At 40.4% G+C, this 23,565-nt stretch overlaps 1 protein-coding gene across 2 annotated transcripts in view; it reads right to left on the bottom strand.

The window, feature by feature from the left end:
• The window catches only part of dnah5 (dynein, axonemal, heavy chain 5), an 82,243-nt gene extending 59,362 nt beyond the window's left edge, over positions 1-22,881 (bottom strand). The window contains exons 1-23 of one of the 2 annotated variants that reach the window (XM_030781299.1): positions 22,792-22,881; positions 14,025-14,159; positions 13,615-13,699; positions 12,984-13,123; positions 12,413-12,631; positions 12,060-12,197; positions 11,643-11,819; positions 11,283-11,396; positions 10,933-11,040; positions 10,471-10,593; positions 9,604-9,819; positions 8,449-8,556; positions 7,806-7,891; positions 7,259-7,580; positions 6,662-6,868; positions 5,996-6,167; positions 5,304-5,449; positions 4,050-4,218; positions 3,465-3,716; positions 2,668-2,864; positions 1,990-2,083; positions 772-914; positions 279-480 (exon numbers count right to left, since the gene is read on the bottom strand). In XM_030781299.1, coding sequence (XP_030637159.1) covers positions 279-480; positions 772-914; positions 1,990-2,083; positions 2,668-2,864; positions 3,465-3,716; positions 4,050-4,218; positions 5,304-5,449; positions 5,996-6,167; positions 6,662-6,868; positions 7,259-7,580; positions 7,806-7,891; positions 8,449-8,556; positions 9,604-9,819; positions 10,471-10,593; positions 10,933-11,040; positions 11,283-11,396; positions 11,643-11,819; positions 12,060-12,197; positions 12,413-12,631; positions 12,984-13,123; positions 13,615-13,699; positions 14,025-14,159; positions 22,792-22,881 — 3,643 coding nt within the window. Of the gene's footprint in view, positions 1-278; positions 481-771; positions 915-1,979; positions 2,084-2,667; positions 2,865-3,464; positions 3,717-4,049; positions 4,219-5,303; positions 5,450-5,995; positions 6,168-6,661; positions 6,869-7,258; positions 7,581-7,805; positions 7,892-8,448; positions 8,557-9,603; positions 9,820-10,470; positions 10,594-10,932; positions 11,041-11,282; positions 11,397-11,642; positions 11,820-12,059; positions 12,198-12,412; positions 12,632-12,983; positions 13,132-13,613; positions 13,700-14,024; positions 14,160-17,605; positions 17,663-22,791 lie in introns of those variants that run through there. The other variant, XM_030781300.1, reaches the window with a different exon arrangement.
• Positions 22,882-23,565: the final 684 nt, after the last annotated feature.

Raw genomic sequence — 23,565 nt, 5'->3', positions numbered from 1 at the left:
CAGCATCAACAGCACCTTTCAGTCAACAGTCATTTTTTTAAGCGTTTTTTTTTTTCAGCTATGTGGAAAGAAACAGGAACTTTTTTTTGGAACCTGAGGCTAAGCGCTGTGTTCAGAGGACATAAGCCACGTTCAAAGGACGTAAGCCTTTGCATCAGGGAATTGATTTAACACGCCAGCTTTCCTCTTTTCTTTTTTTTTTCCCCCCTCCTCTGAACTCACCAACACATACCTAATTCCCTTCTTTTCTTCTGAGTCATCCCCTCCATCTGGCTTACCTGTAGAGAGTGCCAGAGCCCCCACAGTGAGGAACATGGGCTCTGCATTGATCTCCAGCTCCAGATCTCTGTAATATAGTATCTGAGACTCAAACTCAGACAAGAGTGGATTTCCCTGACTGAACTTTTGAATGGTGTCCTCTCGATCCTTCCGCCAAATGTGGTGGTAGCGGCTGAAGCGGTCAAGGGCGTTCATCACCTCCTGGAGGAGATATCGAAAATATCAGCGTCACATGTCTCGTGTGCGGGATGTCACTCACCGCCTCACAAAAAGTCACTACTGGTCCCTCTTTCACTGTTTGTGCTATTCAAATTTCACATCAGTGCAGATTATTTATTGAGTTAATGATTCATTTAATTAATTTATTTTTATTGATGTATGTATGTTCATGTAATCAATGTGTGTGTGTGTGATGGTGGGTGGATGTGCCTATAAAAATGTACATGTTGGTTTAATTTTGTATGACGCTTTTTTATACTGGAAGAACCATGCCTTCTTGGTAGAATTGATGGAGGTGCTGAGCACAGAAACCAGTTTGACTATCTCCTTATTCTCAGAGACACTCTTGTAGTAGTTTCTGGTCTGGAACGGAATCGACTGGTTCACAGAGGCAGACATGTCCGACATGCTGCCATCTGGAGGAATAAAAGAGAACAAAGGGGCCCGTCACTCAACGACCAAGCTGATGACTCCCCCAACAACATTATCTGATTAACTGCTAATTCAATTGGCTATGAAACGATAATTTATAATGCGCAGAGAATAGAATCCCTGACAGGGGAGCATATTTTTAAGGAATGGCCCGGCCAAGACAGAAATATCCTGCTTCATTCACTAATTGTTTGGAGAGCTCTCTAACATAATCTAGTTCAAAGGAGGAGACCTAATAGCAGTGTGCACTGAGGTAAAGCTTCAATTACTGCTAATGGAAATTTCCGGTAGTAGTCCTATGGACTGTTTTTCACATCATTTCTCTCCACCCCACGAGGGACGTAAGGAGAGACTGAATATGCATGACCATTTCCATTTGCTCCAAATGTTTCCTTAAAGTTATTGGCTGATCTTGGATAAGGCTGTAACAGCGGTCTACATTGTAAAATAAGAGGGTGAATTCACATTGACCAGTAAGCTGACAGCTTTGAGGCACAAAAATCCTACGTCAACACTAACCGCATAGGTCAATTACGAACGTGCAGCGTGGACCTTTAAACGATGTCAGTACGTGTTTCTTAATTTTACATCAGGGTTGGGTTAGCACTGGCTTAGACTCTGAGAAAATATTTGTTTCAGCAGGGAGAGAGAGAAAACAACATACTAGATTAATGCTGCATTAAATAAATAAACCACCGGCAAAGCTGAGGAATCTCCTCTTCAGAATTCTATATCCAAAAGATCTGAATTCCAGTTTTGGCCTAAAACCTGACTGACTGAGTGTTCCTGAGGACCTGACAAGGGCAGGTGTGTTTGTGAGTCTCTGTTTGCTCCTTTGGTAAACAGGGTTGTTCCTTTTCACTATGTCACAGGTTGCTAGGTGACAGCAGAGCAGGAAAAGATCTCAACCCGAGTCCTAATCTTGTTTGTTTCTGTACTAACTTATATATGTCTCAGATTAGCAACATAATTATTCCCCTCAGTAGAAAACCCCTTACGTTCCCTAGGACTAGACCTGTGTAGCCGACATACAAATAACAGATTTGTACAGCTTTGTACCAGCCAGACTCCTGTGTGTTGTCTCTTCATCCTCTGAGTCGCTCTCTTGGCTGTTCTGTTTCAGGGCAGCCATCCTTCTCTCACTCATTTTCCTCTATGAGGGAAAAGGTTTCAGAGTGTCAGGGTAAGGGTGCTGATCTAAGATCAGTTAATGCTTTTCCTAATCCGAATAAATACAGTTACATATATATATACTGACAGAAACTGATCCTGGATCAGTGCCGTAACTCTGAAATGCTCAATTCATATAGGTCAAGAGATTTGCAAGTTCAGCACAAAGCACAGCATAAATTAATGATACATTCAGTTCACGTCTTATTCCAGCTCAGATGAGTTGGCATTAAAATAAGTGTAACAGCCAGTGAAGGTGAGGAAAACTGAAGCTTCTGACATATCATCAATATCCCTGTCCATAACGATAACATTATTATATCTTACACGCAGTACGGCTGTATGTAGGAATCCAGTTAAGGAAAAAGAATTGAGCCCTTTTCACCTTGGATATACAATAAAAATGTACTGTTGGGCATTAAGAGGAGGCAGGGGTGATATCTTTTTTTTTTTTTTTTTTCAGTTTAATGGAGCCATAACTAGAGTATAAATGACTTCACTGATCATCATTACATCATTATTTCTCAGTATCAGATTAACTACGTTTGTTACAGACTGAAGACACACCTTGGATATCCTCTCTTTACTCCACTGACCAACCCCTTTGCTGACGCTAACCACAAAGTCCACGGCCCGGTTCAGGGCCTGCTGGATCTCGTCAAGAGCTGGGACCATAATAATGTGTGGGATGGCCAGAGTCACGTTGGCCCGGAAAATTGGCTGCTGTCCGCTGGCCCTCTGCCGGTTCGGAGAATCACCCTCCGCTGCGTGGACAGATAGGAAATGAACTGTGAACGTGTCTGGATAGATTGGACCATTGTATCCTATATTAGAAGTCCCCAATAAACATGTATTATTTTAATAACCACATGTGGGAAAAGAGCTTGCCTTTAGTGTCAGTATATTTATTACACTGAACTCACATATTACATCATAACAAGTTGGTTATTATACAAATAGTAGGTATTTAAGTGCTATGTGCCAGGTACTAACTTCACAGCAGTTAGCGTGTACGGCTAGGGCTCGTATGTAATTATGTTATTGCAAACATCTACTATAAAATGGGACAAAGCAGTTTGATACAGGCAATGCCGCTGTAATGAAGGATGAGTAATAAAGAATCTCTCCTTACAGAGGTAATAAACTCTGCTTCATTCATAGACGTTTTTACTGAACCCCGGTTATGAGCGAACACTGATCTGCTGACAATGAAGCATTTGTTGCATGGCTAATTCCACCGTAACCTCGCCGCGCTGACTGAGCTGAATCAGGGATGTCGCTGATAGAACGGAGAGGCTAAATCTAAGCTCACTGCTTCCCGACAAACACAAACGGAGCGTTAGAGAGAGAATGCCGTGACTAACTCAGGAAGAGCATGAGGGAGGAGGCGTGGATGCGTTTGCGTAAGGTCTCCAGCGTGCCACGGGTGAGACGCAGCAGCGCGTCCACGTTGCGATGGTTGAAATACGACAGCAGCTCTTGGGCCTCTTCCTCCATCACCTGCATCAGATTTTTCTTCCTCTTCTTCCTCATAAGCGGAGAGGAAGAAGCAGCCACGCTGGGCGCCGTGGTATTCCGAGACAGGAGACGGCCTTCCGACTTATTCTCCTCCTCACCTGTGCGAGATCAAAGGAAAGTGAAATTTGATTCCGCATCCTAACGTTGAAAGAGTACATTCTCCCAGATCATGCTTTCAGCTGTATTTCAGCTGTACTCTCTTCCAGCATAAATCAAATTTTTCCAAAGAAGGACAAAAAAGAAAAACATGGTCTATATGGATTGGAAACTTCAAACACATATTTTTGCATTTGTTTTATGTAAATTGGGAGGGGGAAGAAGCCTGAAAAAAAAAAAAAAAACATTTTTGATGTCCGCTCTCTCATAGCTGTTTGGGCGCAAATCTGCTTTGATTCCAAAGCTTGTCTATTTATTATGTAGGGTTAATTTACCGTCGCTTTCCATATGATCCACTTTGCTCTCTGTCCGGCTCTCATCCGGAACCTTCTCCTCTTCTTCCTTATGCTCAAACTCGAGCAGCATGTTAATCAGCTCATTGGCTGCCTCCTCCACCAGTGAGCTTTTGGTATGTAGTGTCTGAGCTCCCTTAATGCACAGCTCCTGAGAAGGTAGAGATTTGAGGAGTATTGCTTAAGGCTATAGTGAAACCAACACGAAGTAGCACAGCACAGTATCAGCTCCCCTCGGTCTGCTGGTTACAGCTCTGTTCCCCAGTATTGCCTCTATAATACCAAAGCACTGCTCAACTGGGACAGAATCTAAATGTGCTGTGTTCCTTCAGCAGCTGAATGTAGGACACAATATTAGAAGCCCTTTCTTAAAAAAAAAAAAAAAAATTATATCCGGATGAAACAGTCACTGATAGAAAGACTTCAGCAGGTGACGGGATAAGGTTTCACATGAATATTTACAAACTCTTATTAAAATACTTTGAAATGTCATCCCCTTCCCAAACAAAATAACTTGCATGACTGCATTAACCTGCTGGTTGTTTTCAGAGCAAATAAAAAATGCCAGAGAGTAAATTAGAATGAGTGGGTCTTGTAAACATCCTTTAAGGGTATCAAAGTGTCACAAATTAGCTCAGCGTCTTCGTGATGGCAGACACTAGCACTGCTTCATGAACTGGTGTGTATAACAGAAGGGAAGAGAATGTCAGGGAAGAATCATCACGACTTTGTCAGTACAGTGCAGATCACCCTTAGTCTAATAACCTGTGTCTAATTACCCACGTGTCAGCTCATCTGTTTGTTTCCTGTTGGCTGAGTGTGTTCTGAACATTTATAAGTTTCTGTGTACCAATAAAAAGCACTTTTTTTTTTTTTGTAATTGCTGAGATGGGCTGTGTGGCTGGATGCCTCTTGTGAGAGCCTGCCAATTTGCTCTTTTATGTAAACACCACAATTTTAAAAACTACTCTATAAAAAAGAACCCAAACATGTTCTGGTTTCCTGCCCAGTTCCTGGTCTTTGTAGTTATCTGCAAGACAGGCATCTCCAAATGTGACATTCTCAGTTCATAAGAATGATATTAAAATGCCATCCCCTCATTCAAAAAAGGTTAAACAGAAGTATATAAGGCTGTTGGTAATTTTTAAGAGTGCATATCTTTAATAGAAGCTTTAAAGGGATCAGTGTATCAGAAAACGGCTCAGTGTCTCGTTCTCTGTGGAAATGGCTGTGTACCTTGGTGGACTGCACAAACTCTTCACAGCTGAAGGGTTCATCCTCAGGTAACACACACAATACAGTTGTGGTCATTTCCTGTAGCACTGCATCTATCCGGAACTCCACCAAGTCATTCACTCTGTCCAATAACAGCTCCAGGTCCTCTAAACACAGAATAACAAGGGATTCAACACAAATCAGACTTTATCTTCTCATAAGAAGTGTTAGCCTCATTTATCATATTTAAAGTTATAGGACAACTTACTTTACAGGTACATAGTAAATTCAAAGTTTAGCTCTTAGTAAATGCAACATTTGGGGAAACGTTTAAGTAAAAGACAGGAAAAGAAGGGGGAAAAAAAGTGAAATATATTGCCCTTTACTTTTAAGTTGACCTGATCTTATTCTCAACCTCCCTGCACAAGACACCACTCATGACTCACTAGAGGCAAGACTGCAGTCAGCCAGCAAAGTAAAAAGCAAGAGGTGAACAAAAGCAACGGGTCACAGAGGACAGTGTTCACCTGTCTTATTTCTGAAACCTTTACACAAAATGGATTTATAATATTTGGTCATCTTCTTACTTGCCTTTAAAAAGGGTTTCAATATATCATTTCCTGACCTGCTTCCGCACAAACTAAAAGTTCATGCTAAGTTTGAGCTAATCTCTTAGGTCATCGAGTGGGACGCACTTTGGAGTAATGTCTTACCAAGTGTGGTGGTGATGCGGTTGACATACTTCTCGATGTTCAGAGAGGTCCAGTTGAGGGACGTCAGGCCTGGTAGAATGGCTTCTTCTACTTTGGCCACATGGGGAGTGATCAGCTGTTCAAAGGCACTCTGAATCTTTGCCCTGACCCTGGAGTTCTCAGTCAAAACCAACTGAGAGAGGACAAAGCACATCACAAAGGTACAAACACCATTACAGCCCTGGGTTAGTATTGGCATGACTGGGACCAGTTCAGATTTTCCTCAGTGTTTCCTTTCCCTAGAACCTTACTCTTTCTATTTGCCCTCTCTAAAAGACATTACTTTCCTGACAGGAGAAACTGAAGCTGCATCATTTGTGTCAAGTGTATTTGGGATTGCTTCAATGCATGCAGTCCTGTTTGAATTCTAGTAACCTCTGCAGAAAAGACACATGTTAGAGAACGGAGACGGTCCAGTCAGTCAAACATTTCAAATATTTATTGGACTCAGAACTACTCCATAATAAACAGATGCTTCTATCCTAGGACAGATGAAGCCTGTGCCACAATCTGGCCGAAGTTTTACAAAGTTTTTGAATATAAAATGGCTTCCAGATGCACAGCTTCATTTTGTTCTTAATGCACGTCACAAAGAATAAGCTATCGGGATATGAAAGTGTAACGAACCTGGAGTTTGTTGTAATTCTTTTTGAGGACATCCTGTTTCTGTTGCAGAATGGCAGCAAACGGAGGGATCTCCAGCCCCATCCGGGTCATGCAGTCTGTCTCCCGGATCTGCGTCAGGATCTCGGGGTCAAAGTTCACGTACAGCTCACCTGTGTCCGGACACTTCACCAGCAGAGAGGCCTGAAGACCAATTTTGGCTACTTCCATCTGGGAACAGAAAGTAAACTTAACTGTAAAAGAAAAATTCTCTCTCTCTCAGTTTCATATAGATTTAGCAGAGTAATAAGCCTCAGAAATGTATTAGCGTGCTCACAAACCATTTGTAGTTCCCACATTACATTAGAGATCCAAATTTTATTTTGTCATTTATTAGTCCAAAATTTCAAAAATAACAATGCATTGATGTCCTTGGTGGCCTGCAATATAGACTTGACACTAAGGCTTGTATTTGAACTCTAGTGAGCAAGGTTGCACTGGTCTTTAACTATAGTTACAGAGAAATGGGAGAAAGAAATGCATGGAGCACGGACTTAAAAAGACAAATGTAAATAAAATCTCACAAACAAAGCTGAAGGTAATTTTTGACACCGATCCTACCTGTGTCATCCAACCTTGATGGTACAGAACTTCGTACTCCAGCAGCACCTTGGCCACACGGTTGTAGTTGCGGATGATCCGTTTGGCCTCAGGAGTGTCCAGTACTCCAGAATGCTGCTGGAACAGGTCCATGGGCTCCTGGATGCGTCGGTACAGTTGCCGAGCCCACAGGATCTTGCCTGCGATGGGAGGGAGGTCTCGACCAATGGGTGGATCCATTTTCTGTTTGGTGTAGATTCGGGAGACCATCTCGATGTCTCTCCCATAGTTCTGTAAAATCTTCTGGTACTTCTCGCTAATGCCCAGGTCTGGAATACCCAGTCTGAAAGGTGGTGAGCAAAATGTATAGACCATTCCAAGTCATTTTAATTGTATCCTGACCTTTGTCATTTTGAGAGACGGAGTATTCAGTTTCTGATCAAGTGATCAGTTTCTAAAAAAAACAATTTTGCGTCCAGACAGAAACCAAATGTAAAATTAAGTTGGTTCAAGAGCACAGTTTATGATGGAATCAACATTTTCGAGCACTCCACAAATGATCCATTACCTTTCAAATTTTTTCAGTGCGTTCAAGGCCCTCTCAGTGTTTTGAATTTTGTCAAAGGTGTTGTCCATGAAGACCTTCAGCTGGTTCTAGAATACAGTGAATGAGAGACATAATCAGAATGTTGAGAATTCAAACGGCAGAATGTTTCAAGGTGCGAGATTCCAGAGGGTGGAATCTTGATCTCTGGCCCACACTGTGAGTAAATCTCTGTCAGTAAATCTCTTCAACCACGCTTAATAATCTTTTAATGAAAGGGTTTGCAGACACTGACGTGCTTAGACTACGACTTGCATTACAGCATAGGAGCTTATGAAGGCATGTGAATTGTAAAGTAAGACAATTCATATTTAAAAGCCTGTCACACAAGCACGCGCTACCCAACATGGATTGTAGCCTTGAGAAAACTGCCTTAAATATCATTTCAGACTGGTTGTACTTCTGAATGAATGATTGCTGCTATTTCAGTAAAGCTTTCAACTTATGTTTGAACATTGACAGAAGCTCTTCAGCTGTCAAAGTTAGGACAAGCAGAGTGGGATTTACAACATTTAAAAATGTTGTAAAGGGCAGGTGTTGAAAGCTCAAACTTGTCTTTTGACGAAGCCAGTGCTCCACCCTGAATAGTTCAAAACAAGTCACTTACATGTAGCTCATTAGTTTGTTTGCAAAACTCCTCATAGTCCTGATCAAAGTCCGTTCTCCGCTGATCCAAAAAACTGTACTGTTTTTTCTTCATTGTCAACACAATGGCCTGAAAGAGTACAGGGGGAAGAGGTACATTAACAGTTTTTACTCATCTTTAAGCACTGCAATACAGAGTTATCTCTTTCTTTTGTGCTTAAATATTTTTGGCCCTGTTTCCCTAGGCTTCCCAAGAGCAATATCACTGAATAAGCTGTCCAAAACCTAGCTCTTATGGCAGTTTTATTCATGAACACATGCTGAACAAGTGAGCTCTTACTTTAAAACCATGACTTTTTTTTTTTTTTTTTTAGAAACAGAGTGTTCAGGCATCTACCTCGGGCTGAGCTGAAAGGTGTAAATGAGATAGGAGTAATTGCTCTGTGAAGCAGTTTACTATAAAATATTCATCAGTCTGCTAAAGACTGTCAACTTTTACAAAGACTAGGACACCGTTAGCAGGCTTGATCTTAATCTGTTTTTGTTCTATTATTCAACGCTCCTGAAGCACAAAGTCCGGTGCATGTGAGGCACCTCTGCAAATTTGTTTCCATGGACACAGATAAGAAAAGGCAAGCAAATGGACTTGAAGGCCGTGATGCAGGGCAGAGAAACGGATGTTAATGGACTGAGGGTCACCTGAGGTTATGATTTAGAGGGAAATGAATTAAGACATGGCCTTTAACACAGCGTGCTGACAAACAGATTAAGATGTATCATGCACTATGCTAAATGACCAAGGCAATGCAGTCTGGAACACAAGTTACCTCCCATTTTGCCTGCATTTCTGCAGTCTGTCCAGCAGGGGTAGCAGAGAGAAAAGATTCTTGTGTTAGCCAGTACACTCGGGGAGGGGGGAAACATTTGTGCACCCTACATAAAGACAACCCTGAATCTAATCCCAGAGTACTCATTCCTGAAATGAATTTTTAACCTTATTATGTCTCTTTAAAAATGTGAAACGGCTCTGCCTTTCCTGTTCCATTCTGTCTGAACAATTCAGTAAAATAAATAAATTTTGAGGCAAGAAATACTCATCAATTATTAATTCATTAATTAATCATAATTTCAGGGACTCGTTTCATTTCATTTACAAGGACTCCTCTGAGAGTTGTACCTGAAATTGCGTTGCCATGGTTTCCAGGCCTTCAATCTTCGAGTCCTGCAGGGCAGAGTAGGTCGCGATAGTATCAAACATGCTGAGGATCTTGTTCAGCCGCCGCTGGAACGTGTCGAACTTGCCGAAGATGTACATCTCGCTGAAGTCGAACTGGCGCTCAGACGGACTCTCTTCCAGTTTCTGTTTTGTTTTGTGGAAGTATTTTTGGTACTCCTGAAAAATGCATAACCGTAAGGCTGACAGAGTCACAGCTGGAGCAGCAGAATCTCTTGTGGAAGACTGGGTTCTCAACTGGCTTCTCAACACTTCTCAACCGAACACTTATTTAGCGAACCTACTACACGTTCACAAAGTATGGCCTGGTTTTCCAGTCACACAGTAGGCATAGTCCAGGACTAATGAGGACTTTCACTGGAGAAAACGCATTAACGGAAAGGTTTGGCCCATGACTTGTGTGTTGTGTGTGTTGTGTGTTGTGTATATGGAAAATCCACCCTTCCGTCTTTGTCAGAAAACCCTCGGCATCAAATTTTAATCGGTTTTCATTTCACTTGCCTTCTTCTTGTTCATCACTTTATGTATGTAAACTATCAGTGATTTTATACAGCAGCAGAATAAAACTCATAAATTACAGTCTCATCATTATGTATAACCCCAACTTTTCTATGCAAATGCAATATCATGCAAGATAACATTATAGAGGCAATCAAAGCAGGAACGGCATGTAATAAACCAACAGTTTTTCGCCAGTGGCATTATTATATCATCTGAAATGCAATGCCCTGATTCGAATAGGCAAGTCTAAATTGTGAACAACCATCAGACTTTTTTTGAATATATGCAGAGCAGAGATCTCTTGATTACTTGGTTCAAATGAATGGCAGCTTTGAGCTTCTGGGCCACCACGTCCTGTGGCTGGTCCCAAATGGTGGCTGAGCCGTTGTTTGTGATGTGGGCTTTGCAGGCTGTGATCATTTGATTAGTAACCTGGAGGGGGGTGGAGGGGGGGGGGCAGATACAGAGCAAATTAAGATATGAAGCACATGCTCTAATCAGACTTTAGGGTCATGTGAACATTAGTCCGTTATGTGTTCTAGAACCTTATTAGTTAGTTTGCGACACAGTTTCGTTTCTCGGCATAACATCGAGTATAAGGTCCGCAAGAGCACCGTATATATGCGATGTACAAAACATTCAGTAAAGTATTCATATGACTTTAAAAAAAAAGATACTTCCTAATACTTTCCATGAAGCGTCACACACTGAACATGGGCAGTGCAGACTTCAAACACAGTTTTTGTGTAAAAGCGGCGGGTTGATTCTTACTTTGATGAAGAGCGAGGTGATCTTTTCTGAGGTGTTGTAATAGCGGGAAATACTGTGGATCATGCGGATGGCGCTGATTAGTCCTGAAATCGCCTCCACCATGGACACCTGCGTTCAGTCAGAACACAACAACTTCAATGGATATCTGTCTCATTCACTCAAGCTTAAATGTCTATGCGTAATGCTACTTCTACTAATATTTGAAAGTATTTATTCTGCATTTTGAAATGGGCAAAATTTACATAGGCCAGTTAAAAAAAAAAAATCATTTCATTTCCTCAGAGCAGTTTTGGAATGTAAACTGTACAGTGATAATTTTTTTTTTTTGTGAAAATGTGTGTCTCTCTCACAGGGTCACTGTTGTAAAGAGGGTCACAGAACTTCTCCAAAGTGTAGAGGTACTTCACATTGTCTTTGGCCTCGTTTGCAGAGTCTGTGATCCTAATGTCCAACTCTCGCCATACCTGTCAGTCAAAAAGATTTACAGTTACCCTAATGCTGGACATGTGAGAGGCAAAAGTAATGCTGGTTGGTTAAAGAGCAGATAACAGTGAGCTGCAAAAGTAACTACTGACGCTTTTACCCTCAGCTAATATTTACAGTGGGTAAACGTTCAATTTTAATATTGACACTCTTCGTCACAGAAGTTTGCTGCACTTATCAAAGCTACCTGAGCACATAAAACAGGTGGCTGCCCAGTGAAAACTCACCTTGATGAGTTTGGACTTGGCTATCATGAGCACTCCTAGGACAGCCTTCACATCAGGACTCTTGAGCTGGTCCAGTAAGTAGTTGAAACGGGACATGCGCCTCTTCCAGTGGTCCAGTTCAGCACGCGGACCCAGATCATCCGCCTCCTTCCTCAGCTGGTCACTCTCTGCTAGAACCTACGGATGGACATGAGACGCATGGATGGTCTAGTGTCTCAAGGATTGCAGTGATATCCTTAAGTCTGAGAGCTCAAAACCCATAAAGGGGCCACAAAACCCTACTGATCACATTAATGAATGAACAATATTGATATTGATAAAATATTCCGTTCTGATGGGACAGTGAACAGTATATCGACTGTACACGTACAATCAGCACAACGCAGCTTAAGAACATATGTATGGACACTTTCCCACCTGTTCGATTTGCTTGATCCATACTTTCAGGCAAGCCTCAATCTTTTCCAGTGCCTCAGTGCTGTTGGCCACTGCCATGTAGTCTGATGGACCTTTTAGGGTCTTCAAGTCAAATGTGTCACAGGGTTTCAGATTTACCTAAAATGTACAAAGTTGGACTGATGTTCTTAAATTGTACTGCGAAAAAATATATGACAGAGTGAAATGATGTTCATTTATGTGTTTAAACGTCTGTGTTTAAATGTCTTTGTGAGAAATAAAGCAGCATTAAAAACTATTGTGTGTGCATGTGTGTGTGTGTTTTGTGTGTGTGCGCGCATGCTTGTGTGCGTGCATGTATGTTTGTGTGTTACCTTCTCCTGCAGGCTTTCTTGTGCTCCAGCAAGCACAGTCACAAAACTGTCCAGGGAGCTGATGAAGTCCTGTTTAACAGCCTTGGCCTGTGGGCTGGCCAGCTCTCCCCAGCCATGGTTCATCTGCCTCAGCGTGGGGATAAAGACCTCTGACAGCAGCTGTTCCACACTCTTCAGCAAACCCACTCCTGTGGTGTCCAGCATGTTGAAGTTCACATCCTTTTAGACCACACAGCAGAACAGGGAGTCAAATCCATCCAAAGTGGTTGTCATACCATACAACACACAGCACACTGATCATGCTAACTTATCTAGTAACTGGGGCTCCATGTGTTTGGCATTGTGGGGCTTGTTTTTGTCACAAAGCAGGCAGTTTGTGATAATATATAATTACTGTAGGTGAGCGGGTTATGGGGGGGTTTGTAAAATGTGTGTCTCTAGTGGAATACTATAATTTCTTTGTGACCACCCAATGTGTTCTGTAGGAGCTGCTTTACCAACTGAGGTGGTGGTCTCAGTTGATATTACATCTGAAGATTATTCAGTGAACAGTGTAAAGCAGGAGACTTACCCTGTGCACGTTCTCTGACGTGACGGCTTTGGAAGTGTTGGCTCGCGTGAAGAAAACACACGTGCCAGTCAGGGCTACGTCTGTACCTTCTGTCACAAACACTTTGGCCTTCTTACCACGGTTCACCAACGACGATGCAGCTGAATGTGTGTGGAATACACACACACACACACACACACACACACACACATACACACACACACACACACACACACGCACACAAGTGCATGGACAAACGCATGCACAAACACATGTTGGAAAAGTAAAACATTAAATTAATATCATAAAACAACAAAATTAAAAACTTTTAAGATTTATACTCTCATGATTTTTCTTCAAGAGCACTCTAAATTCCTTTTTGGTCATTTTAATAGTTCATTAACTGATAATTCTGACTGCTTTGTCAAACTATTCATTTCAAGGCCTTGAAATAAATAAGTAAACAAAACGCGAGTGGAGAAAAAAAGTGTGTAATTATTTATAATTCAACCAAAGCTTTTTCCCAGTGTGTGCTCATTAAAAAGTTGTTTCAAAGGATTAATAACTTTCTACATGTATAAATTATGCATTTGTAAAATGGAGAGAAGCACAAATGTTGGGCAGGATTTACAGTAATCTGTAATCTGCTAACCTGCCTCAGCAGGTTCCACATCCTGGTAGTAAAACATGAGGTGTGGAAGTCCATCGGCAGTGAAGAAACGCTCCATCCGATCAATCTGTGAAACACACCCCATGGTAAAACCAATAAACTTCCATACAAAAAATATATATATATATATTCTTGTGTATATTTTTCCACTTGCCTCTAACTGTACAGAGATTTATTATTAACAGCCCTTGGCTGTCTTCAACCATTTTACAACCATCCACTACTGAGCCTCAAGTTGATGAGTGTAGCTTTGGCTGAATATGCATGTATTCACAATGTAGGCTGCTATGGAATGAAAACATCTGCCAAATCAATACACGGGGTAAATGTAAATGTAAATGTAGAGCGAGCGGAAGGTGCATGTGGTGAGTTACTGTCGCTGTGAATGTAACCTGAGTGCCTTCCAGAATGTTCTCCTCCACTTCAGCTTTTTCCAAGCCCACGCAGGACGCCACAACACTGAGAACGTAATCATGTCTGCCGTCCAGCTGAGCCCGCTTGGCCTCCCGCTCCTCCTTCAGCTTTTGCTGGGGGGGATGGAGAGAGAGAGACAGACAGACAGACAGACAGACAGACAGAGACATGGACAGACAGCTATTCAGTATCTCACACCTTGAGAAAATAAGTGTCTGAAACATTCATTCATTGCTCAAGGTAAGAGAGATTATAAATCGTGAGGCTGTCTCAGACCACAAAAGGTTTATAAGTACACTTGGGTGGTCTATTTATTATACAATAGCATCTATTTATTTTTTCTGTGGTAAAAAGAGTTTTTTTCCTCTTTTTTTTTTTCAATTTTCAGCAGTAAGATAGTTCTCTGTATTCAAAGTAACTAAAAAGTAAAATTGTTGTTTTGGGGTTTTTTTTCCCCTGTTTTGCAATAGATTTCTTTTGTATTCGTAATGTCACTAAATCTGATAAACCCACTCCACTCGAAAACAACGCACAAGCAGTGCATAAAATTTGAAAAATAAAATTGCTATTCTGTATTTCAAGAAAATGCCATTTTTTGACAGTTTGTATAATTCAGTTCTTAAGATTACCTGTGTGATGAAAAGAATCAACGAGCTGTTATCAGTATGTAAAAGAAGAAAGAGAGTCATACATACTTTTAAGGCAGTGATCTGACTGTTGGATATCAGAGATGACTGAAGCTCTCCCTTTGTTCTTCCTGTCCTTGTGTTATTCATCACAACATAAACTCAACTTTTGATTTCAAAAAAAAAAAAAAAAAAAGGAAAAGAAAAAAAAAGATTGCTACAGCACGACTCAGACAGAGAATCTGAAACGCAGCTCTTTTCCAGGAAGGGAATGAAAAAACCTAAACCATTGTATATTCCACCACACTTTCTACAGGCTGTATCCTAATCCAGAATAATCCAGAATAATAGAAAACGCAGCATTTGCACTGAAACATTCCTTTCTGTTGTTCAAAGTGTCATTCTTTTGAACGGTCGTCCTATCTCTGTTGCACTGTTCTCTGGACAGTGAAAAGTGCCCATTGGTTGTGGAACTCACACAAAGTCTGATCCCCAGACACAACAGAACAAAAGCATGGTATAAACACAGTGGTCCAAGCCAGTCTGGGCCCCCTTGTCTGAGGAGGGAGAACTGTAAAAGTTGTTTGGCTGTGCTGCTAGGTAACACAGTAAAAAAAAAAAAAAAAAAGCCAAGCCAATAAATTCAGCTGTATTTTAAGTTGTTGGAAGCAGATGCTTGGGGAAATTGTTTTTATTTGGTTATTGTCTGCGGCAACTTTTATGGTGTCTTATATAGCTGAACATTAGAATACCTAGACATGCTATTTCAGACTCGCTATCCATTTTCAGTGAGTTCTGAACACTTCAAAATCACATTAAATTTGCTTGCTAGCAACATCGGGGGGGTATCAGACCTAGCTGATGTAAATACAGCACAGACATTACTTATAGCGTACTGCACTGTGCCCACGGCAGAAATGACTTTTCTCTCTTTCAAAATGAGACAAGACTGACTAGTGCAATGTTCTCTCAGACATGTAGCCTATTATAGCCGCATCTGTTAACTTTATTTGTGCCCAAAGGAAAAAAAAAAGAGCAATGCAGCATTTAAGCTAAGTATGGCTAAATTCTTTAGAAATTGTGCTATAACTCAAAGTTACAGGTGATGTATTTGACAATATTTGCCTCAATCTTTTTATTACCCTCATTTTTTGAGAGAGTACAGATGCCTCATCTGCCTTTCAACTCTCTTTTCAGCTTTCTGTCAGTGGTTTTTACTGCCTCTTAGAGCACATTTCTTCCACTCTTAAACTCTTTGTTTTTGTTTTTGTTTTTTTCCTGGATGTCTGGCATGACTCTGCACAACACTGTAGGAATTTGAATAAGGCTAACAGCATGAGGCTAAGAAATGCTGTCCTTGAGATTTCTGCAGGTTAATATGAATAAGCTCTAACAGCACGAGGGGAAGACGCATTGTAGTGTAACACCACCCAAACAAAAAACCACTCAGGTGGAGGTAAACACATTTCTCAGAGTGCTTGCAGGTGACATCATGGCTTTGCTGGCATGCCACCATTGCCATTACTGCTAAGTGCCTCTAAATGTATTTGCCATTGATAGATCCATTTAATAGACAAGACCCTAAAACTGACCAGACCCTAAAATGAATCTGATTGGACGAGACCCCATCAGCTGAGCAGACTCTGTGACTCAGAACAGAGAATTTCATTTTGAGAAACTGTAGCTGTGAAAAGCAGCCGCCTTTTTACACAATTATATAACATTACACCCAACCATTTCTCATCCATTTAATCCACTAGACACCTAAATCCCCCATTTCCCTGTTCACTTTTTTTTTCTTTTTTTTTTCCCCTGAACAACACAGTCTGTCAAAATTCACTGCCATAGGTTGAAAATACCTCACTGAACTGAATTCTTTCTCCTACCTCTGCCCAAGCACTTTCTTCCATATCTATCAGAGCTTAATTAGCAAACACAAGGGGAAAATTCTAGACCTTCACTGAGCCGAGCTAAGACAGGACAGTTATCAGACTCCCGAGAGGAGGGAAAAGATTTATAAAGCCACGTCTCATAGTCATGCATGGAAGAACACAGAAGGCAACAAGCCCAGGCAAGACAAGAGCAAACACGGCTATTGACCTATGGAGTGAAGAGAAGAGTCGTGTCAGCGTGGGAAAGCAAAGGGGCAGTACCTGCTGCCAAAACAACTGGACGTAAACAATAACTCCCAGAGCCAGCCGTTGCCAGGCGACAAACCCACATCAGACGCCGACACATCGACTGAAGACTTTCCGTTTGAGCAAACAGCCATCTTTAAACCTCCAAGCCACAAACACATCAATCCATGCTAACAGAAGTCCAGATAAACCAAAGACATTTCAGATAAGAAGTATAAACATATGGGGATAGATGTCTTGACCTTTCAGAAAAGATGCAGTGGATTTTGTGATAAATTACAATAATATACAACAAAACAAAACAAACAAACAATAAACGTTCTACTGCACACACTCTAAATTTTACTGCACAGTATTTTCATCATGCACACCATTGTTTAAGAGCAAATTAGTAAGTGTTACATTTATGTGCATCAGGGGTATTACAGTACTAAATAATTAACAAACTGGAAGACATTCATTAAAGGTTCAATCAGAACGGACATATGGGTAAATCGTAACTAAAATTAAATCAGGTTATCAAAAAGAAAGCATTTGAAATGACTGTAGACTCTCCTGAACCATACAATCATGTAACTCTGTGGTCAGTGCGTCTCTTTTCAAACAAAGCAAGCCCTCCTCAGGGACAACAAACTTAACATAGAGACCCTGCTCTGCTCTGTCCACACATATCCAAAGATTCAGACGACCAGGATCTGTAAGACACTGTTTATCAAGAACAGCCAGTGTAATGTCTCTGTATAGTTCTGAATTGCCTTTCAAAGCAACCTTACACCCTCTGCATTGGTCTCTTACCTTGAGCACCCTGGAGACACTCTGTTTCCAGAGCTGTTTCCTAAAAGTGCGAGACATGCCTTCTCCTTAAACGAAAGATTCAAAGGATCAAGCGTAGAAAAATACTTCTGCATCTGACGTTTCACTAGTCCTTAACAGCCACTTGATGTACTTTGAAGAAGAGGACTTGGTAGGAAAGCGAGCATTTGTAAATTGCTTTTAAACCATATCTGTCCTGTCAGGACCTGTTTAAAGGTCACCTATAAACTATTTAAACATCCTAAAGTTGAGGCAGGTTGCCAACACCAAAGCAGAGACACCAGACTTGTCTACTTGCATGTCAAAGCCATGAACTTGTACGCATCAAACTCCCCTCAGGTCCAGTCTGCAAGCCTGTCTCACGTCCACCTTTGTGTAGGTGATACTTGACAATCTGAGACAAAGCTTTATAATCTTCTCTTTGTACAAATCGTAATTGCCCCTCTAAATATTTATAAAGATTAATATTGTGTTTACCTGCTTTTTGGTTTTTAAACCAGCTCTATTTGGACTAATGCTGTTTGGAGGTCTGCTTGTTTTGTTCATTCAATGAAAATTATTCATGTCTAAGGTTTATATGTTTTGGTGCTTGTATTTATTTTCCCTGAACTGACTGAATAAGTTAGATAAAAAAAAAACAACATTATTTAAATTAATTAAAAAATACATTCATATTGTGATTACCTGTATTGAGTCTGTTCTTTCATGGTGTTTTGTGACAAACACCACTAAAAAATCAAAGGGGAAACCTACATTTAAAAGTTATTTGGAGTTTTGCAATCTCACCATTACAAAAAGGGAGACTAAAACAACAAAGCAAACCAGCCTGCTTCAAAAACTTGAAACTTTTTTCATATGTGGCTTCCAAAAAAAAGTCAAAAGTCCATGAATTATTCACTGAATGTTTATTTTGTTTTGTTTACTTCATTTATTCCGTACAACCTCTACAACCACTCCTCTTGGAGAAATGCATCTTCTAAAATGAATTTTTGATCAGGTTATTCGACGATATGCCTAAAGAAGGACCATGAGCCGTGTTTGCTGTGAGCTATGTCATCCACCATGGCATGTATGGATGGAGGCAAGGTCTCAACAATTTTTAACATGTACTGTGAGATTTCAGAAAAAAAAAAAAAAACATTGACAGCGTTCAGCACACCCTTTGGTCTCGTCCTCCTAACAAGATCTCTCCTGTTAATTGGAGCTTCGTGGGTCGGCTTACCTTGTTTTGAAAGTCTGGCTTGTAGTGTAACATGTCCGTCAGGAACGTGGCCAAGCGCTAAAACAATCCTTGCTCTTAATGAATATTACAATTCGTGAGATCACAGACTTGCTCCGTTGCTCCGTGTTGTCACAGCTAAATGGCCTGCATCTTAAGACAACCGTGCTGAAATTATAATACTGCCTTTCTCTCTCTCAGTGGCCAAAGTGGGATGATGGTATTAGGTGACGACCTGCACGCTAAGCTATTATCAGAGGAGGTCCTATCTCCTTTCACATGTCAACTATGAGATCTAAACCTGAATGGTTCTTTGTTGTCGAGGTTACACTTACAGACACAACACCCACTTTGAAGCTTCTGCTTGGATTCTTTGAAGTATTCTCTCACAACCTCCTCTCTACAGAAAGAGACAAAAACCCTTGTAAAAGGTACTCTATGTCACACCGTGTCACTGTTTATTTAATGTAATGTCCTGTTGATGAACTTCTTAGTTCGAATGACAGTCTTGACGGTCTACAAGCTCATGAATATGCATGCATTGTATGTTAATGCACCGAAACTGGGCCAAAGATACCTTATTTAAAAGTGAAAAAATTAAGTGAAAAGGTTTTAGTCTAAAACTATGTGAGTTTTCACACAGATCAAGCCCAGAAAAAAAATGTCTTTATGTAACTAAAAGAGATTTAGGGAGAAAATTAGATGGGAAAGAAAAAGATTTAAAGATTATTCAGAATCTGCTGAGAAAAATCAAAAATCTAACTTCCTCTGAGAATATTCTAGAATCTGGAGTAATCTAAAAGTTACCCAGAATCTGCTGAGAAAATTCAAGATTCTAACTTCCTCTGAGAATATTCTAGAATCTAGCATAATCTAAATGTTACTCTGAATCTGCTGAGAAGATTCAAGAATCTAACGTCCTCTGAGAATATTCTAGAATCTAAGCAAAATAGGCAGGCCATGTGTCAAGATGATCACAACTTCTGTAAAGACTAACAATAAAGTCTGTCCCTCTGTATCCAAAAGATTGGATATACTGAACAAGACCAACACACAGTCACCTCCGACTTTGGGGATGGATGATTTATGAGAAATCTAGTATTTAAAGTCAGACTGAAAAGATCCCCAGCGGTGGACTAGCCCTCATTAGCGCACCCACCAGGAGCTAAGATCCAGGCAATAAATGCAACCACCAATTAGTTTTCTTCAAACTCTCTTGAAATCATCCAAGGAAAGACTTGTGTCCACGCAGAGGGCAAGAGACCTTTGAAACTCAATGTGATGGCATGGCTTTGCATTTAAAAGCAGTTAGTTCATTAATATTTCACTGAACTTTGACTGATTCCTATAGTGAGCCGTCTTCTTTAGAGGATTCGTGTAACTAGAGTTCCCTACTGAATAATGCAGCCTATCTGGATCTACTTTATGGAGAAACCACACGTGTCTCCCAGAGCCAAGGGGAGGTTTGCTTTAGAACTGCGGGAATCTAAGATTACATCGCCATAATAAGGATGTCCAATGACTATGATTAGGAATATGCATAATTGTATAATGTTACAACAACCTTGTCTTTCTGTGCTCAAAATAATGGATACAGTTTAAATTAAATGAAACTGGATTTTGAACTGAAAGAAAAATAAAAAAAAAGTTTTGACAACCTAAAAAAAAAATACAAAAAAACTTGGCAACCACCCTGCATCTTTTTTGACTACTTTCAGCTTCCAAGTTTAACCAAAGGATTACACACACACACAAAAAAGCTGTATACACAATGTATGTCTCACAGTTGGTTACTCTACAAATGTAGAGCCAAAGACATGTCAACCCAGCCTTCTGACAAACCTTTCCTCAAAACTGAAAACTGACGCACACAGAAACTGACTCAAACATTCTTCTCCTGTTCAGTGGTCAACAGCACACACTTTCCTTCGATTATGAGAAAATACTCTTCTCTTTGTGGGAAACCCAATTTTTGTCAGGTTCATTTCTCAGTGTGAAGCCTGAGTTGGACTTTTTTGGACAGTCAATAAGCCAATACTCTACGTGCACTCTATGGACTCAAAAACTGTGGAAGAAGACTCCTCGCCTGGCACGAGGTAACAAGTCAATAGGAGTGCTTCTTTGACATCAGTGAGCATGTAATTGCACTAACAGAAACTGCATTCAAGTGTGAAAACTCAAGAGATGCCTTCAACAAGCAAAACAAGGATTCATGGCTACCACAGCGAGTGAGTAGTCACTGATTATACATGGTGTACTGATCTGATATACTAATGGTGTTTATATAGCATGTCTTTAATCATCCTCTACAGCAGAACTCTTAAAACTGGTCTCTGTCTTGTTCTGTTTGAATAACATTTAACACCACATGAACCGGTGTGTATCATATTAGTTGTGCGTAATATATTTCAGAGCTAATAAAAGATGGTCGAGATAAATTAACGTATCCCACCATTTCAAAAACCCTGGTGGCTTATGAAAAATATGTCTTGTTCAAAAAGCTACGCTGCTGACACAAACTCAGGACTATTAAAAGTTAAATGTGGTACATACATTTTATGCATGCTGTTGTCTTACAAGGAGAAAGACAACTGATTTACAGACAGCTTTTTTTTTTTTTTTTTAAACACTTGTTATATCTAGAATCCTGCAGTTCACAGTTCTGCATTGTAATTGTTATGTGTGAGATTGTGATATGACTTGGTGATGGACTTGTTGTGGTGGTAGCCTACTCAGGTAATCTTCTGATCCACTGTAAAAACTGTAAAACAGTTTACAAACAGAGGGTTTTATCTGACATGATGTCAAACTGCTTATCATGTTTACAGTTAACCATGGAATGTTCTGGAACAGCAGCCCTCCACTTCAAACTGCTAATGAAGAGCAGCAGATCAGTTCTCATTTCATTTCTCCTCTTGGGGTAAAAAATATTTTTTACCCCAAGAGGATATATTTTTTTTATTATATTTTAAAAAAATATTCAACTCATGAGGTGTGTCAGATTGTTTATGTTGACAGAGAAAACTCAGGTTTGGATGCTTTGCTTACAGCACTTAAGGTAGAGACAGCTCTAATTCAATCCAAGAGGAATCGTTTACCCATCAGAGAAATTATTAACCTTACAGACTCTCAAGTTATCTGGTAAAAATGAGTAACTATGGAGAGTTAATAGTTTTCCACTTATTTTTATTTTAGTGGTGAAAGGGGCGGTCATAATATCACTGACAGCACCATACGTTGTTTCTTTTATTTTAGCGTGCAGGCACATTTCAAGATCATATTTATTTCAATTAAAAAAAAACAACATTATGTGACAGTGTGAAAGCGGCCCAGTCTCTTGAGCAGACGTACACATCATCGTCGAAGAGCACGGACCAACAAATTATTGAGGGTTTACCTCCATCTACTGGTTTCTTATCGGAATTGCATGATATCACACAAAGTATATGCTGCAACTTCGAGGTCAAAACGTCCAGTGAGCAGAAAACCTCACACTTTTCTTGTTGAGACAATCTTGGGGATCTTCATATCAGTTATGATGATATCCCCTTGACTGAAGTGAACCATAAGACTGAAGTATTTTCTTTAGAATAAATCCAAGAGGAATACGAACAGAAACATTAACTGTGCAGAGAAGCATCGTAAACGTATTTTTAAAGAAATCCCCAAATTTCAGGAGCACGTCTTTTCTATAGAACAGCAGATTCATTCTTAGTAGATTTCTTTGACGCGTACTGACAAATCCATGCCGTGCAAATGTCACATATACACAGTACGTTGTTCTGCTGCCGCAAATTATGCCAGAATCGACTGGCATCATGTAACACTAGCCAGCAAGGAGAATGAAAAGGTTTTTTTTAAAATGTCTACAAAGTTAATACAAAATAGAGTGTAATTCTTGATGCAAACTACTTTTATTAAACATATGTACGCATGATAGACAACAAACCTGAATTTCTTTGATGCTCTCCACGGGGGCAGTTGACTGGGCCATTCTTGTTCTGAGGTTTGTCTTGGTTGACCGAAAACTGAATGCCATGTTTTCACTCTTGAGACTTTTTGGAGATTGTGCCCATTCCGGACTCGTAATTCCCAGTGTTTTTTCTAAATCTAAATTTTGATTAGATTCCATTGTTTTAGACGTTCTAGTGAGTCACGTGCATGGTCTCTCGCCCGGTTTAGATTTTGTGTTGCCCCATGTCGCAAGCTGTTCTTCTCAGATAACACTTTCCCAACCATAAATTGTTGTTGGCAGTTGCCTTGGTGATGTGGACGTAGGTTTTCAGGGTAAAGTGAGGTCCCCAAACAAAAGCACGACTTCTATAGTCGTGCTGAATACACTGGCTCGTTTGCAAAGGATTGTTTTGCCATGTGCATTGAATGTAAGAATACTGTTGTTGTCAAACAGTGTAACTACAGCCCATTTGGAAACTGTGTATTGGAATGTGGTTGATTCAAAAGCTGAGATGGTCCTCCCAACTCGTAAATGTCTAGAGATACACAGTCGATTAAATTGTATCTATAAGATACACTGTTAAACGAAATGTTTGGTCTAATAGTGAAACTTTGTTATGAGACATAAAAGTACAGTGTACTTCTTTGCATTGCTTGTACACAAATCACACGGGCAGTCAATTACAGAAAAATTGTGCGCAGATACTTCCGGTTAACCCAGCTGCGCCACTGTGGTCGCAAAGAGCGCTTGCAAAGGAAAGGAAGTGTA

The sequence above is a fragment of the Chanos chanos genome, chromosome 8 (genome assembly GCF_902362185.1).
Source record: "Chanos chanos chromosome 8, fChaCha1.1, whole genome shotgun sequence".
Taxonomy (NCBI): domain Eukaryota; kingdom Metazoa; phylum Chordata; class Actinopteri; order Gonorynchiformes; family Chanidae; genus Chanos; species Chanos chanos.
The sequence above is the reverse complement of the archived record's forward strand: the minus strand, read 5'-3'. Positions and strand labels throughout refer to the sequence as shown.